At 38.8% G+C, this 18,831-nt stretch overlaps 1 protein-coding gene across 2 annotated transcripts; it reads right to left on the reverse strand.

The window, feature by feature from the left end:
* Positions 1 to 1,170: 1,170 nt before the first annotated feature.
* LOC111236407 lies at positions 1,171 to 18,776 on the reverse strand. 2 transcript variants are annotated; one of them, XM_022765119.1, is made up of 8 exons: positions 18,511 to 18,776; positions 7,573 to 7,718; positions 6,832 to 7,474; positions 5,790 to 6,447; positions 4,005 to 4,069; positions 3,811 to 3,907; positions 3,603 to 3,721; positions 1,171 to 2,181 (listed from the first exon to the last, which is right to left on the reverse strand). In XM_022765119.1, exons 1-8 carry the CDS (start codon positions 18,703 to 18,705, stop codon positions 1,639 to 1,641), a joined length of 2,466 nt encoding a protein of 821 aa, XP_022620840.1. In that variant the 5' UTR covers positions 18,706 to 18,776; the 3' UTR covers positions 1,171 to 1,638. The 2 variants fall into 2 exon arrangements, with proteins under 2 accessions (XP_022620840.1, XP_022620839.1); XM_022765118.1 differs by having other exon boundaries at positions 1,171 to 2,184.
* Between the last annotated feature and the right edge of the window lie 55 nt (positions 18,777 to 18,831).

Raw genomic sequence — 18,831 nt, forward strand, 5'->3', positions numbered from 1 at the left:
GTCATGAATATAACAGCTCAGTAAATGTCCTGTACGGAGGGATGTCTTCACTCTTCTGGAACACAGTGTCAAGTTTCTGTTTGTAGTCTATAAGCACAATATTATGATTTAATATCATGGAAAATATTTCTTGTATTTGTTTTTTCAAACGGAAGGTAAGTGATATATACGATACTGGGTACCACTTTACAAGAAGACCACTCTTATAAAGGATGTATAAATTGTTCATAATTAGTTTAATTCAGTTATTAACACTTTACAACAGTAAATGAGCAATTATAAACAAGTTCTAACAGTTTTCATACATTGATGCAGGCTCACTATTTGGCAAGATCAAGTTAATGCTTACTACTTGTTAATCTTAATGAGTAACTACCATTTATAACTGGTAAAAGGAGCCTTATAGTAACTCATTAATAAATGGTCATGTGTTTTAACCTTTTGCCAGTTATAAATGTTTGAAACTGATAAACAAATGGTTGTAAAATGAGATGAAGAAACATGAGGATGCATGGAGGAAAAGCAGCTCAGTGAACAACAGAGATGTGAACAGAGGGACAAAGAATGGGTGAGCAGTTCACTAGTTAAAGGAAGGTTACCAACTGTCTTCTACCTGGAATGCTAAAGTCCTAAAGAAGAGACCAACCAGCAAAAAGCATCTCCATGTTAATCTCCACTGTGCAGAACAGTCTGATCAACAGCTGTGATTATAATGAGGACGGCTGCTGAGAGCATGTCAAGGTAAACAATACTGGCACGCCCTCAGAGGATGAATCTGGTCATGTGATATGATCATGTGATCTGCCATAATCTGATCTGTCAAATGAAACGATTTGACCATTAAGATGCTGTTGGTGGTTCATTGATAGTAACTGAACAAAGGTGATGAAGCAGCAGCTACAAATGCTGATGATGGAGAAAACAAAAAAAGCTCAGTAACTAATGAGAGATGAGGCTTTTTAACATCTTTGATTAATTGTGCAGATTCTGTATTTTCATCTTGAAAGTCACCACAGGAAATGTGTGCGCGTTGTCCTGTGTTTCACAATAAAATAAGACAAGTCAGGAGAAAATGGATAAACTCAAATACACACGTTACATTTCTACATTTCTAACACTGCTGTTGGTCCTTGTACAGAAACAATGGTACTGAGAAAAAGAAGTCACGACTGAGCTTTTCAAACATTTAATTAAAAGTTGAAAACAGGATATGAAAACATACTTTACACATCATCATCTTCACTTTCATAGAAAGACCTGCAGGAAGCCATTTAGCAAAAAGGAGCATGTTGACATTTGTTTAAAAACATGAGAGACAGATAGAAAAGAAGATTCATATCAGTGTCATCAGTGTGTGTCAGTCTGTTTAACAACTCTAAACATCCATTCTAACCACATGTCAGACCCACACCTGTACTACACACACAGATGAGTCTGATATTCATCTTCTCTTCTCCGGACAGCCGACTTTTTTCTTCTGATCACACCAAAAAAAAAAAAAAAGGAATGGGGAAGAGAAAACAACAACATGGTTTTGGCTGGAGGATGGCAAAACTCTGAACTTTAAGTTTAGAAACTTGGAGAAAACAAGCAGCTGACATCATCTGGGGGACCAGTGTGAAATGGATCATTCAACACTCAGGACTTTCCCCCCTTCTCTTTCTTTTTCTTCTTCTTCTCCTTCCTCTTCTTTTTCTTCTTTGGTGATTTTACTTTACTCTTTCCTTTGTCGTTGTCGTCATCACTACCGTCACTGCTGTCACCTTTCTCTTTGCTATCCTTTTCTCTGTTGCCCTTGCTGTTTGTGTCTTCTGCCTTGACTTTGCTGTAGCTTCCAACAGCCTTCTCCTTCACCTCCTCCTTGACCCTGACGTTTGAAGGAGGTGTCAGTCCCTGGGACACTGTGATGAGCATCCTCTCCTTACTCATCTCCTCTCTCAGGGAGAGGTTTTCCTGCCTGGCCTTGTTGTTTCTGTGGCTGTCATCTAGTTTTCTTAAGCCATCTCTCTCGTTCCTCCAGCATTGTTGATAATGATTTCTGTGGTCTCCTGGGTCTCTGCGGTAGCTGTAGTCCCTGTGGTCTCTCCTCTCTGAGGGGTGTGGGTGTTGGTTACTGCTACTGCTGCTAGAATAGTGTGAGTGTTCTTTGCTGTCTCCAGCATATTTTCCCGTCTGCACCTTCTGCTAAAATAAACAAACAAAAAAACAAAACAAAAATACAATGAAAAACAAAAAAAAAACAAGACAAATTCTGCAACCTGAAGACAAAGAAAGTGGAAAGTCTGTCGCTACCTTATGACCGACGAGCTTCTTAAACCCCATAATATGAAAAGTGCTAGACAACAGGTTTTGTTTTCCATAGGGCAGTGTTCAGTAAAGGTCAGGTTAAAGTTTGGATATTTAGGCCTGACTAGGGATGGGTACTGAAACCCTGTACAGGCAATATTTTGAAAGACCGCAGAAATGATGAGCCCCAACGTTATTGGTTCTGCCATCAGTACTGGAGAAATTAAGAAAATACATCGCACATTTTATCTTACCAACTCCGTTACCGTTACTACATTTGTCTATGATGTATTTTCACTGTTTCCAATGCTGTGGGAACTGTTATGGTTTGGTTTTTGATTTTTTTTTGCTTTGCTGCATTGAGCCTCCATTTAACCTCTGTCTCCTCCCTCACTCAGGGCAGCGCGGAGGGGCGGGGCCGGTTCTCAGCAGCAGCCTCATTGCTCTCACCTGTTCCTGATTCCTTGCAATCAGCCTGGTTACTTAAGCCTCCGCCAAACATTCCCCTGTGCCACACGATTCACTCGCATGCCTGCTGTTCCTTGCAACGTTCACGAGAACCTGCCTCACCTCCCGCTCTGTATTTCCAGCGTTTATTTCTTGTGTGCTAGTGAGTATTTTTTTCCTCCTGAACAACTTCCTTTTATTCTAGAGTTTTTTGCCCCTCGTGGTTTTTTGTGTTATTGTTCTTTTGTTGTTTTTTCCCTCAGCAGCCGCTTGAGTGGTCCTTCGTTAGTTTTTCCCTGTTGGTGATTTTCAGTTTTTGTAAATAAACCTTGTTCAAAACTACTGCACAGTCAAAATACTGTCAAAGAAAAAGTCCTATTTTAAATCATTGTGTATTACATTTGTTTTACATTTCCATCATTAAAAAAATCAGTCTATAACAGTGATTTGTTCAGTGCTGTTGAAGTTTGTCACTCAAGAATGTTGATATTGTCCATGTGATTTTAAAAAAAAAAAAAAAAAAAAAAGTACCAATAAGAGTACCATTAAAGTACCAGATTGATAAGAGTACAGTTAAAGTAAGTTGATATCATTAAAGTACTGGATTAAATAAATGTAATCATTATTACTATTAATTAAATTACTGGAAATTAGTAGTTTGGTGCTTTTGCGACAGGATGGTGTGTGGGACTGAATTAAATTAACTATGGGTGTGTGTTAAAGGTGCTAAAGGAAGGTGGACACAGTGTGAAAATGTGGCTCATGTGTTTCTGAGGAAGCACAGAGGAAGAAGATATGAGGCTATGGATACACACAGTTGAAGTTTGTGGGACACATTCACTGCTGGTCTTTGGTCCTGAGGTACTTACACTGTTGGCGGTACTGTGTCGGTGGATGGCTGCATGGTTTTCAGCACAATTCAAATCTCCAATGAACTCCTCACATTTCTGGCAGTAAAACCCAATGACTGGTGTCAGGAAACTCAGTCCTGCAGAGGGACGAGAAACGCAGTGAAGCATCAAGTTTTTTAATGTGGAAGATGATAAAGAATCAAAACTAAGAGAGAAGGTGCTTTACCATCCTGTTTCAACAAGCCCTCCAGCTCTTTCATCAATGACTCCATCTTACTGATTCTGGCCTGTTTCTCTATCTTCCTCTCCTCAGTGTCACTTGTCTGGAAAACAGACAACAGTTTCAGGGTTTAATCTTTAATGTGTTCACCTTCATGTTCAGATATTATACAGTCAATAACAGTGAGTGAAATTCTTCACCTTGTGTTTATCAGAGCTCTGAGATGTGCCACTCCCCTCACTTTTAGTCCGCTTCTCCTTCGTGGCTAAAGCAGAAAGAGCAACATGATCCCGTGTTAGAGTTCAGTGTCACTGTTTACACCAGGTGACTGGTCAACTTGACCTCTGCAGGGTTCACCCAGTGAAATGAAAGACCTTATTGGCAACACACAGAAAGTTTAATACCTGTTTGACGTTCATACCTGCCAAAGGATGAAAGCAGTAGGCACAATATAGGGTAGAATTATTTATTATTATAATTACATTTTTTCAGTTGTTTCCAGTCGTTTGTAACAATGGTTCCTATGGATATAATTAACTAAATTGACCTGGACCAGGATGGATTAATCAATTCAAAATAATTCATTCAACATGACTGAAACTTCATGAAAAAGACTGTACGTCTCCCTGTGCCTAGAATCTACTTCTAGTGTCCCACATTCACATACATAAATACAACAGACTTGATAATACCTTTTTACAGTAAATTGATTGATTTTCAAGATCTGTTTTTCATCACTCTCTAACTTTTCCCCAGTCTGCAGCTCAAACACATAAGGGGTCACAAATATACTGCTTCATTTTAAGGAGAAAAGCTCAGTGCTTTCCCAGAACAGCTGAACCCTGCCGTTCTTAGCTTACCTGCAGCATCTGTGAAATAATACACATTCTCTGAAAAGTGTAGTATTTACAGCAGAAGGAGGTTAAATGTGGGACTGAGACAGAATAAACTACAGTTTATTAAAATGAAGGAACAGGAGAGTTTGGATCAATTCATTGTTGCTTTAGGTCTTTAGGTCAAAATACAGAGTACCTCCAGCCATATACTCTAAAGGTGCAGCTGCAAAACAAAAACAGGTGTTATGGTATTTATACAGTGTGCAACTTGCTTAACGCTGAATTTATGAAATCAATGGATTAATAAATAATAAAAAGTACATGTGCCTGATCTGTGGCTGCACATATTTAAAATGTGCAGTTCAAACCAAGATTATTATCGTTAACTAAAACTAACAAAATAATGAAAACTAAATGTGAAAAAACATTTTCGTTAACTAAAATAAAAAAAAAACTACTGTGTGTTTACAAAACTAAAACTAACTAAAATTATAGAGAAAATGTCTTTAGTTTTCATCAGTTTATCTCAGACATCAGCTGGTGTTTTGGGTGGATTTAAAATCTATCTTACAATTTTTCAGCTGTGCCAGATGGAGCAGTATCTTAGCAGCTGATTGGTTCTTAGTGTACGACCATTACATGTGCACTTTAAGTGTCCAAAACATTCACTGTGTTAATGAAGTCAAGTAGTTGTTCTGTCCAGTTGAATTTTTCTGGGTAATGACACAAACACACTGACTAACACATCTGTTATAATTGTCTTTTGTGGATGGTTGTTCATCTGTCTTAAGTGAACACATTTTTTAAATGGTTTGATGTTTTGTTGAGTTTTTATTACACAATACTTTTTCTAACCTTTATGAATCAGACCCTGACAAATACCACATATTACCAAAAAAACTAAAACACTGAAACAAAAAGAAAAAGAAAAACAGAAGCAAATCTGCCTTAAAACTAATTAAACTGAGAGTGAAAACAAAAAGTCAAAACAAAATAAAAATAAAAACTAATGAAAAATCCAAAACGATTATAAACTTGGTTCAAACTTTGGATGTAACCAAAAGTGATCCACACTAATGAAACAACTGATCACAGTGTTATTTATGGTTAGTTAATGCCTGAATAATGGAGTTGAATCAGGGTCCTCACCTTTGATCAGAGACTGTAGAGATTCCAGAGCATGTCGTACATTCGGATTATTCACTGCCGACACCGCCAAGCTTGCTGCTGTTGGGTCTGAACGAGGAAGTGCAGGAGACAGCTGCTTCTCCTCCTTCTGCCCCTGCATCTTCAGCATGATCTCGCTGATGTCTGCTGTGCCCAAACTTTTTAATATGCTCTTGATCTTCTCGCACTCACTGCTGTCCAGATTGGCAGAGGCCAGACTTGAGGAAGTCATTTGAAGGGGATGCTTCAGATCGAGCCGATCCCCAGAGCTACTGAATGTGGATTTGGTCTGATGATGCTGTTGACTGCAAAGAGCAGAAACATCAGTTTCTTGTAGTTTACAATGTTTTCCAATCTGGGAAAACGATGAAAAGAGGTTGGAAGACGATTTGTTGTCTTGTTTTCCTCCAGTGTCTTCACTCCCATACAAGAACGACTCTTCATCATCAAGCTCATCAGCTCTCCGGACTTTGGAGTCCTCTTGACTTTGTACTTGGAGCCAAGAGAAATCACTGCCTACTCTGTCATGGGGAAGGAGCATGCTGTCGTTCTCCGGTGACGCTGAATTCTCCTTACTGTCATGTTGCTGAGGTCTGTTCTTGTCCAGTCCACTCTGCACTTTTTTCCTTTCATCAGAGGCCTGGACAGAAACAAACACCACATAAGAAACATTTAACAGATGCAAGGTCCTTCACTTTGTTATCCTGTTGGGCTGCAGATGAAATGTTTAGGGAATTAATGAGGTACAGGCTAAAGAGGTACAGTCTAAGCATGCATTAGTTTTAACTGCCTGTGTTCACATGTATTTAAGAACAATTAACAACTTCTGATAGACAACAACCTGCGAGGCAATCTGCTGCTATATGTGGTCGATACAGAACTGAACTTATGAATATTATTAAAAAGACCTTGGTGTAATCTTGGTGTACCTAAACAGACCATCTTTAAGAATCACTTGTTAGGGACATTTATGCTGATAACCCACTAAAGCAAGACATTTTGAAGAATGAATGATGAATTCCACCTGAATAGTGAGGATGGCATCTTTGAGGGTGGGCAACCGCTCATCCAGTTCTTTGCTGTTTATGACCAGCTTCAGTCCCTTTAACAGACTTTTCCCTGCCATGTTGTTACTGCTGACGCTGCTGCTGCCGCTGTTGCTGGCACTCCTCATTCTCTTTTTGTCTTTAGCATGTCTCTTTTCAATGCTGCTACTTCGTGACTTGGACCTCCCAACCCGGCTCTTGCTCCGTGCATGTCTCTTCTTCTTGCTTCGGCTTTGGCTCCGACTCTTATTACGAGCCCTGCTGTTACTTCTTGCCCTGCTTTTGCTTCTAGCTCGACTCTTGCCACGAACACGACTTTTGCTCCTTCCTCTGCTTCGGCTGCGTACTCTGCTTCTGCTTCGTGCATGGCTCTTGGCTCGAGATTTCCCACGGCTTCTGCCACGACTTCTGCCACGACTTCTGCCACGACTTCGGCTTTGACTACGACTTTTGCTCCTGGTCACAAGTTTCTGGAACTCAGGGTCTGATTTTACTGCATCTTTCAGGACATTTGCTGACTTAAATGCATCAGCAAGATTATAAGCCATGTTCCCTTTCAGATAATCTGGGAGGGGCTTGTTGGCTGCAATACATCTCAGGAATTCCTCACCAGCTCGGTCACTGAAAACAAGCATGCATGTGTTTCAAACACAGGAAAAAATGAAAGTACATTAAAGCAACTGTTCCAATAAAATAAAATATTATGTCAATACATATACCTGTTGTCTGGAAGATGATGATCCAAAGGAGTGGGATTCCACTGTGGGACCTGAAGGTGTTGTGGTTCTGCATGAGGGACGATCTGCTGGCTGCCTCCCAAAGCAATCACTGTACTACGGTCTATGGAGAAGCTGCTACAGTGGGGCTGAGAGTATTCAGAGTTCATGTTATAGTACTGTACAAGACAGAACTGCAATAGCATATGTTTTAGCATTTTTACTCTATATAACTATGCAGTTAAATTTATGAATATATTAAAACGGGGTTCCACAAAGCTAATACTTACAAATGTACTACATTGACACAAATTGACCAAAATAGCAACTGTTTAAATAGTCTGTGGTTACATCACAGATAATGTAAAATAGATTTTGCAATTTCCTGGAGCTTGTTGTAAATTATATCCACCACAGATTGAAAATGCTCAGTGACAAAGAGAGATAACGTGTAGAGTAAGAGACAAGGGACCATGTTGATGCTATCACAGCAACCCCAATGCTGTCAACATGTTGACGTTCCAAACCATGAGTACTCAGTAATCATTACTACATTATTACATGACTACTTGGGAGCCGTTGCTACATTGTTACATTGGCACTCGGTAGCCATTACTACATTATTACATTAGCACATGGTAGTCTTTGCTACATTATTACATGAGCACTCGGTAGCCTTTGCTACATTATTACATGAGCACTTGGTAGTCATTACTACATTATCACATGAGATCTAGGGAGCCATTGCTACATTATTACATGAGCAAAAGGTAGTCATTGCTACAGTATTACACGAGCACTTGGTAGCCATTGCTACATTATTACATTATTATGCAGTACCCATTGCTACATTATTACATGAGCACAAGGCAGTCATTACTACAGTATTACATGAACACTTGGTAGCCATTGCTACATTATTACATTACTAATTGGTAGCCATTGCTACATTATTACATGAGTACATGGTAGTCTTTGCTACATTATTACATGAGCACTCGGTAGCCATTGCTACATTATTACATGGGCGCTCAGTAGTTATTACATGATCACACAGTAGCCATTGCTACATTATTACATGAGCACATTGTAGGCTTTGCTACATTGTTACATGAGCACTCGGTAGCCATTGCTATATTATTACATGAGCATTCAGTAGTTATTACTACATTATTACATGAGCACTCAGTTATTACTAATTATTACATGATCACACAGTAGCCATTGCTACATTATTACACGAGCACATGGTAGCCATTGCTACATTAGTACATGAGCACTCAGTAGTCATTACTATATTATTATATGTGTGCTCTGTTCTCATTGGTCAGACCACAACCATCTTAAAACTTAATTTTGATCTCAACTATACACCTATAAAGTGTCAAGACTGTCTTCAGTGACACAGCTGCGACGATATCATGGTGACAACATTTGTCCACAGACAGACACATCTGTGGTAGTTCCCGGTACAGTAGGTGTCACAAGGTGAAAACAATGCCAGCTATCATAGCGTGTAATAATCAGGGCCCGTATTCACATAGCATCTTCCTATTTTAGCACCTAAGTCTGGGAGAAGTTAGAGGCAGTTGAGAGGACTTCTAACTCACTAAGACCAAATCACAAAGAATCATAAAAGGGCTGCTGTCCTTCCACATCACGATGTTTTGGAAACCTTAAACAATGCTGAATTACTTAAAAGATACCAACTCAATCCAGAGGGAATAAGGATCATTGTGGAGTTTGTAAAGGATGCAATAACATCTCCAACCAACTGAAACAACCCAATCAGTGAAGAAATTACGTGTTTGGCAACGCTGCATTACTTAGTAACAGAGAAAATCCAACTTTACAATGCTGACAAGTTGGAGATCTCCCAGCCGTCTGTAAGCCGAAACAATAAATTTGCTCTGATCTGACATTATAGGACAATTCATACGATTTCCTTTAGATGTTCAACAACTACAGAGAAATAAAGACGCTTCATGGTAGGTCTACCCACTGTGATCGGTGCCATAGATGGAACAAATGTAAAAAATTATTGCGCCATAGCAAGACGAGGAGGTAGTTGTAAACAGGGAAACAAAATCACACCATCAACAAACTATTTGATGATACAGTTCTATACATTGTTGTTCAGTGTCCAGGATCTACATGGATCTTAATGGTCCTTCTGGCTGGATGTCATCTGGTGGGGGACAGGGGAAATCTTCTCACACCTCAACCCACACCCGGGACCACAGCTACATTACAACAGGTACAGCTACAACAGACTGTAGCTAATAGGTTGCCAGTTAGCTTTAGTTAGGTAGTCTATGACAGATGAGCTTTTTATTGTAAATTTTCATTGTAAAATTAAATTCTCCCGTATAGACACAAACCTTATCATGCAGATACTTTTTGGAGAATGCACTTCTTTTATAAACAGCATTGAATCCGTTATTATTTAATTTGTATTCATTTTTTTATTATTACTGTGGGATGTTTCGCATGCATTTTCACTAGCACAGGCCGGTCTTTCATCAACCAATCGCTGTGGTTCCTGCAAGTAAGCTCGTCCATGAAAATTTACATCAGTCATAGCAACGGAGTCGTACTCTTAGTTTAGGAGTTTTCGCTTTTCCTTACAAAAAGTTGGCCTTAGCAGCTTTGTGAATAGGACTTAGGAGAAAACTTTTAGTTAAAAACTTTTAGTCGAACTTAGGCGTACTCTTAGTGGTGAGATAAAATACTTTGTGAATACGGGCCCAGGATGCTTGGGTCAATGCTTTGTGCTGGCCTATATAACTTATTGGGCCAGATGAATCACAGGAGTTTCTGACAGCTTGTGGAAAATTAATTCCTGAAAAGTGAGAATGACAGAAACTTGAGTGTTTGCAAGCTGTGATATCTGCCAAAGGGGGTTTACTAAGTACTGACTTAGCAGGGCAAAACACATTCAAATAACAAGCCTTTCATAAAATTTAAGCTATTTTTTGTCCTGTGTTGTTAATGGAATTTAACCACCATCTCACTGTGTGTATGGTCTACAAGGCAAGTATGCAAACTGAATGCAAACTACTAATTTCAGGATGATTAACAACTGATCCCATGAACCTTTGATTCTTGTTTGACTGAAGACACAGTTTATGGACAATGTTACTTTGAAAGGCAGATAATCTTACAAAGCCTTTTATCAAATAGATTTATTTAGGCATTTGACTGTTACTGATAACTAAATTTATACTTGACTCGTCATGGGTGTTCACCTTAACACTTGATGGATTATTGTGTGTAAAATGATATATCCATACATTCCATTCTTTTATTCACCTGGTGATACTGACTGAAGACAAGCAACATGAAGGTCCATCTTGTCTGATTACTGAAAAGAAGTCCATGCCATCATTGTTGACACTGTCATTCACTGTGTTAAAAAGCGAGGGTGAAAGTAAGCAGAACGTCAGCAGTGGAAATTGTCTTTCTTGACGTTAGGGCTGCATGATACGCAAAAAAAAAAAAAAATCTTATTGCGATTATTTAGCAGATATTGCAATTGTGATTTCAGTTAAAATGGTCGTTTTTTGTCTTTCATTTTCATTGAAAAAAAATTGATGCTGAACAAACAAGTTCCTTAACGTCCAGAGAATATGATTTGTAGGTTGGGGTGTCTTTGTAGCACAACACTTATGGTGCTATCAATGTACAAAAATGTTGTGACACATGTTACCTTTATCAAAAAAATTGGAACACTGGAGCCCTTAGGTAGGTGGCGCACATCAGATATGATGTAGCTATGGCAGCAACTTGCATAGGGTCTGTAGCTATGCTGTAACCCCCTTAACACACAAAAACCCATCCAACTTATGGGTGTGCGTACCAGAGAATGGTACTCACATCACACTTTTCTGCACTTGAGAATCTATACACTGTTGTATGACAAGCAACGGCACAGTGTGTATTTTCATTGGTGGCAGTATATCTTGCAGAGTAGTGACACAATGTGTAGCATGTTGCCAGTGCTGAGACCAAAAACCACAGTAAAGTTAAATGGACCAAACAAGAAACAGGTTTTCTTTAATCTCTCTGATATATTTTGTATGTTATTCCCTGTATGAGGTACAACAAAGCACAGACACAGAAATACATTACCATAAGTTAATACATATACAGTAGTTTCAATGAAATAAATGATATAATGTTTACCAAGTATAAGAGACATGAAATTGTGATAATAAAAATATTTGATCAACATTTTTTGTTTGGTTCAGAAAACAATGGAATCACAGCACACGATTCACAGAACCTGTTCAAAGCACTGTAATCAATAAGAGCCACAACCTTTACTGTAGATCACTTTAGAATAGTGAACAGTACAGTTCAATATATTCATTCACTGTGTCTAACATACACTCAAATGTTGTTTCAAGTGATAACTGCTATTTTTGTGAATACGATATTCAAACAAGATGCCAATACTACATCCACACTAGTGGCCCTATGCTGTAAGGCTGTAAGTGTCATTAAATGAGTTTAAGCATTCAAATAAAATTAATCCGCTGCTAAACAAGCCAGTAAAAAGAAACTTAGCAAACTGTTTTGGCTATGTACATAACATGTTCACAGTAAGCTTCAGTACAGCTACAGTACAGTAGTTTATCAACTAGCCATGAGTGTCGCTGCTATGTCATCAAGCTTCTAGAAACCCATATTTTGCAAAGATGTGTAAATAAATTTCACTCTGCAACTTTCTGGTGTTCTGGCCTTTGTATAACTAAACTGAAATTGTATTTAGAATTCAAAAAGGAACAAATATGTCAAATGTACACTGACAGTAAATTGACACCACTGACCATGACAACCTATTACATATTACATATTACTGGTAACAGGTCGATTTCAGCTTGTAAACTTTAATGTTGAATCCTCCATGTAAGCAAAAGACATCAAGTCCCACAGGGTTCTGTGCTTTGACCAATTCTATTCACCTTACATATCCTTCCTTTAGGCAATATTATAAGGAAACATTCTAAAAACTTTCCTCAGAAACACATTATCTAATGACATAGTTACTCTAGATGGCATTGTCCTGTTATCTTTGATCAGGATATGTCCTGTAACTCCCACATAAAACAAACTTCAAAGACTGCCTTTTTTCACTTACACAACATTGCAAAAACCAGGCACACCCCAAGTCCATGCTTCTGTTACTTGTAGGCTGGATTATTGCAATTCTTTATTATCAGGAAGCCTCAAAAGTCTCTAAAGACGCTCCAGCTGATTCACAATGCTGCAGCATGAATACTGACAGAAACTAGGAAAAGAGATTATATCTCTCCTGTGTTAGCTTCTCTGCATTTGCTCCCTCTAAAATCCATAATACAATTTAAAATCCTAATATTTATTGCAGCTCTTCAGCTTATTCACTACAGCACCTTGTCCTCCAAAAGTGCATCACACTAATCAAATGAAAGATGTTGATTTGACACACAAGTATATCATTGTGCAATTTTACGATATCATCACCTTACTGAAGTATTTCCTTTTGACTTTATACTTTCACACCACTACATTTACACTGATCCATTTGGCAGAAACTTTTGTCCAGAGCGATGTACAAATCCAAATGAGAGTAAATCAGTATTGTAGTTTCTTCTGTGCATCAACAAGTTCTTTCCTCTTTTTCCAGCTATGTGAGGATGCTGCTAACACCTTTGTATACGGTCCAGTGACTCTGCCAATCCTTGATTCCTTTGTATTTTTCACTGCAAAATATGGGAAACAACATGAAAAACATTGCCTGTTAAACCTTACTGACTGATATTAGATTCATTAAAATATGCATCACACATTATCATGTCTACAAAATAACACTCTAAAAATAAGCAAAAACTTAGCTTTACAATAATAGTTCACATGTAATATCTTGTCATATTAGCAAATATTTTAGTTATATAAATATATATATATAGTTCAGAACTATGTAATAATGTAATACAACCTAGTCTCTAGTCTCTTTAAAACAAACAAAGATTGTTTCTGACTCACCCATTTTGATGTAAAGCAAGTACACAAACCACTGAGGCTGACGCAAGTGGCTGATACGTACTGCGATGACCATGTCCTCTGCAGTCAACTGAAATGACCTCTGCAGTACAGCTGACAGGAAAATGGGACGTTTGTAGACAGCTACTGCACAGTAGCCAGGACAAACTGTCGAAGTCGCATGCATAAGAGTGGAGCACAATTCAACTGTAGCTTCAAACAAGACTCTCTAGCTAGTAAGTATAGTTTTACTTGTGGGTTGTATTTTGTGTCCTAACCAACACACATTCAACCTATGCTGGACACCACCATTTACCAGATAAAAGTTTCACCTCTCTGTCTATTCATCTGCTCACTCACTCCCTCTCCATTGCTGACGAGTCCTATTTCTCTCTATCTTGCTCAATCTCTATCTCTTTTTCAATAGGTTGGTTAAATGACATTTTAATGTTGCTATCAATTAATTTCCAATCATGGTGGCAAAGCCAGTTCACCAATACTGGGCAGCATCGGACCAAGGTCTCGCCTTAACTGGATATTTTCTTAATACTTAATTTGTTTTTAACAATTACTGTAATTCCTTGAGAACGACACTATAACATTACTAGTGGACAAGCTCTCACTGCTCCACCCCTCCGATTAGGGATGGGCATTTTCAGTAATTTCAATATTCGAGTACTGTCATTACCTTATGAATGACTACTCGATTACCTAGCAAATTATATATATATTTACCATAAAAAACTAAATATGGGAGGTCTGTGTCCGACTGGAAACACAAGCGGATCCCACGTTAAGCTTGTGTTTCCAGTTGGACACGGACCTCCCTGACCAAGCCTACTGTTTGGCTGTTGGAGAACATGATATCAAAGATCCTCAATACACAAGATACCGCATTACAGGTAGCGCCAATGGTATGAAATGGGACACAGTTCCGGTCTCCTAAGTGGGCATTTTCTCCCAACCCCTCCCTCAAGCCAAGATAACTGCCCTGAAATGTGACAGCAGCTAATATTAAAATCTATCCCTGTCTGGACTTGCCTCTCTGCATCCTTTGGGAAAGAAAAGACATCTGTTGTTCTTGTTATTACAGCCTATTGCTACACAAAGCTCCGGCATTTTTAACACAAATTTATGGATTACTTGTCCCTGCCAAAAGAATACAACCATAGAGGATACAACACGGATACAGTACAAATTTGCGCCTTTTTTGACGCTGTTTTTTTTTTTTTTTTTTTTAATCTACTAACGACATCTGATCAGCCCAGTACAAAGTCATGTCAATTTAATAGGCTAATAATCTGTTTAAGCAATTGTTAAGCAATGAAACAAGTTTTATTTCAGTTTTAAAGTTTAATCCATGGTTTAACGTATAAGTAAGTCATTCCAAAGATAACTCTGGTCCATCTAAACATCTCGTTATTGGTTGGCAAACGATGTCAGCAGTTGGCAGATCTCGCGAGAGTATGGCACTGAGACAGAGGCAGGTCTCAAATAAAGTTCATTTTCTCCGGATCTGTTCGTCTGAAAAATGTAATTTTGATGTCAGAATGTTCTGAAGACGTGTGGCTTGTGAAAACTGGGTCCAATATCTATTTCGATGACTATGGAGTGAAAGAATATGTGATAATCTGTGACCTCGTTCACTTCACCCGTTGGAATGAATACACTCAGACCTGCTTCCATTCTCCTAAAGGGGCGGGGAGGTGGAGAAACCCACATGACACAGATACAGGAAATAAACGGAAATGAAGCGTCTCGGTTTCTCTACCGTCTCTGATGATATGTAAGTTTAACGCAATATATCTTGCACTGCACGTTATTGTTGTCTTTTTTAATCAAAGTATTTCCAGACATCACTTTTCCTGTCATGGCTGCCATGGTGCACGTAACGCCAACTGAGCTGAACTATTGTAGCCAAAAACAACAGGTGCGCAGGTGCGAGAATAGTGAAATGCTACTCCATGACATCGACTACTCGAGTACTCGTACCCATCCCTCCCTCCCACACCTGTTTGTTTGCTGCCACAGTCTAATTTAAGTGTATACATATTTTTATACTTCTCATAACAACACAACAGATCTCTAAAGCTGTGTTCTATGCTGTTGTTTCATTGTGTCCATTCTCCCTCTCACACACACATGGACCCACACAACAAACCTGTCTGTCATGGTCAGACTGACCATAAGAAGAAATCCTGACGATGAACCGTTAAGTTTTTACCGGCGCTGTCTGTCATTTTACTGGTCCTCTCTGTAAGCCTGTGCTCAATGGATTAGAGTGTTCCTGCAAAACCAGAGGCTGCAGTTTCAGGACCCTATTTTTTCATGACACTACAACCTAAGGAAGTGAACACCAGGATCGCAATTTATAATAATAAAATTCTATATTATTATTAATGATACACAACCGTGGTCCTGAAACTGCAGCCTTCTGTAGGCTACTGCAAGAATGTAATATTGCCTGATCTTATATTAGCAACATTTAACTACTAAAGTCTAGCAGGAGGGTAATTTGTATTAAATTAGTATTATAACACGTTATTGCTCTCTCTCTCTCAGGAGTCATTAAGGTTTCGTGTGTCACCACTGGAACTGGGCTCATGTAAAACACTACATTATGTTAGATCAACTCTCAATGACCCCACCACCACCACCACCACAAATAGAATCTAATTCTGTGGATGAGATGGGAGACAGTCATTGATCACTACACAATGATCACTATGTTTATATTTCATATCACTCTAAACATCTGAGTTTCACCAGCCACAAAATTAAATACAAAAAATTGCAGTGATGATGATAATGAGCTCAACCCATGGTGCTGTCACATGACTGAGGTATTCGTCATCGTCACAGCCCTACGGTCGCTGTCTCTGTTCATTGTTTCTCTCCATGTCCTTATACATGTATAATCTGTAAATTTGTTCTGTTTTTTTTTTTTTTTTAAATTCTATTGTGATCGAGTTGGTTTTGAAAATTGAGTGCTGTTAAATAGTCTTTGTCTCATTATCATAAAAATTTTAAATTAAAATGAGGGGTAATGTTAGGTCGTGACGGGATTTTTACGACCCTGTCGATCAAAATGACAAGAAAGTCTGACACAACCTCTGGTCTAACCTATTCAAACAGGCTGCCTGGTGTTATATGTGTCCCAAAAAATGTGAGACAGCATAGGAAAGACATCCATTTTTTCTACAACATTGAAGTTTGTTTTCATTTTGCAGCTCCTTATTAAGCAGTTAAGGGAAACTTAACTTGCAGTGCTGAGTGACTGTTCCTCTGTTTTTTTCTTTTGAACTGTTGTTTATTCTAGTTATGAAAATTTAAAAAAAAAAGGAGATTTTACTGCTTTTAGCACACCTAGACCACATTGGACCAGGTCTCTTTCAAAAACCATTGTACTTAGACTGGTCAAATCTGGACTAGATTATCACAGAGAAGCCAGGGACTAAAACACAAATTATTTATTTTACTTTTCGTAAAATGCAAAAAGGTATGACAGCCTATTAGGGTCAATGGCTGCTGTGTAGCCTCTCAGTTTGGGGACAGGGACTGTTCCATTTTCATCCCATTGTTGCAGCTTGTAATAGATGATCATCCTTTATTAGAGGATCTTTGTCCATCTTATTTAAGCCAACAACTAGATACAATGTGAAGAGAATATGAAAGTATGGGAAATATGTGGCTATAATAAATACTTTGCCATAAGGTAAGAGTTAAGTGAAATACTAGTGTTCACAGTTTGAATGAAACATATACAAACTATGCTCATTTAGAGTAACAATAAACAGGGCAGTGCATGTCAGGAATGTACCAGCACCTGCCTTTTCTTCTGTGTCTGGCCTCATCAATCATCAACAACCACATTACAGTAACACCTTGGAGTATTATTCCTGCACAGAACAGATATTGTCTATACTGTGATCTTTTGCACATCCTGCTCAGCAGGAGTTTTGGTAACACTTTTGTACATAGTTTTTTTCAGTTAAAAACCTACCCTGCAAATAAACCTTATTTTCTGATTCTGCCTTTGTGATGATGTCATCATCCCTTCCTCATGCTGCTATAGCCGGACACCCATGTGTCATGCAGTATCCCCTTGCTTCATATTTTTATAGGTAAATAAAATATACTGTTTGTATTACAAGTACTCATAATTTGTTTCAGTGCTATCAACAATTTTAACAATCGAAAATAAATGCCCATATGATAAATTATAAGGAACATGGGGAAAACAACACGATTAACTGGAAAGGGGCAAAGAGGTGAAATGCTGCTGCCTATGGAGGTGGAGCAAGTAGCACGATCTTACACATTACACCTTTAAATATCATAATGTAACAATTAAGTTATTTGCCATTAAAGGTAGAAGGACACACCTGACTAGTAATTTATTGGTTTTTAATCTGAATAGGCCCAGTTCACAAGGATGTCTCTTCTGTCTGGATAAATCTGGATACTTATGATTATATGGTGATTCTCTGGAATATTTCTTGAACCCATGAGAAAGTATGTGATTAAACCGTCCACTGCAGACACAACACATGGTGTGATGAGGTTGCTCCAACAGTTCAAAGTGGAGCAAAGTGATGATTTAATTAGAACAAACCATGCTTAATCTGCCTTTTAGCATTTTCATAGATAGAATAAAAAATTCACAGACCTGAAACTGTGTCTTAAAGAATCTTTACCCTCTCGGGATAATGTAGTCAAGATTTGTCTAGTCTCAGTGTAGTGGTTCTCATGTGCTGTTTACTCCTCGGTTACAATATGTAGCTACATGTGTAGCCAACTACTACTCACAGTGGTCTGTGATGTATGCTAATGTTTTGTGTGATGCTAGCTAAACCCTTATCTGCACCACATAATTTAGCCGGCTAAGCTAGTTTTATTAGCCTGCTGGGTACGTACACTGATGAAATGCCCTCTCGCTGGTCTGTTGTGGAGAAAATCCGGTGCTGAGGCTGAAGGTGGTCCGCAAGGTCCACGGGGTAAGTGTCCAGGAGGGGGGATACCACAAGACCCTCCGAGTCTGAAAGGAGGGCCATGGGTTGGTGGAGGTCCGAACGGCGGCGGGCCGTGTGCAGGTTTAACTGGACGATACATGGTCGTGTTCAAGCGGGCATGCTAACTCCAGTTTCACCGATGGACGAAACTGGATGAAGGGGAAAACCCGTTTACAAGAAAACCTATTTTTTCCACACAACTTCGCGTGTCTGGCTCCACTGAGTG

This window comes from Seriola dumerili, unplaced genomic scaffold, assembly GCF_002260705.1.
Source record: "Seriola dumerili isolate Sdu_G_001 unplaced genomic scaffold, Sdu_1.0 BDQW01000665.1, whole genome shotgun sequence".
NCBI classification, from domain to species: Eukaryota; Metazoa; Chordata; class Actinopteri; order Carangiformes; family Carangidae; genus Seriola; species Seriola dumerili.

Coding starts and splice junctions, on each gene's coding strand:
- LOC111236407 (XM_022765118.1), bottom strand. CDS start 18,705: ATGTATCGTCCAGTTAAACCTGCACACGGCCCGCCGCCGTTCGGACCT. Junction 7,719..18,510: donor CGAGAGGGCATTTCATCAGT/GTACGTACCCAG, acceptor GAATACTCTCAG/CCCCACTGTAGCAGCTTCTC. Junction 4,070..5,789: donor TCTACAGTCTCTGATCAAAG/GTGAGGACCCTG, acceptor TTTCTGCTTTAG/CCACGAAGGAGAAGCGGACT.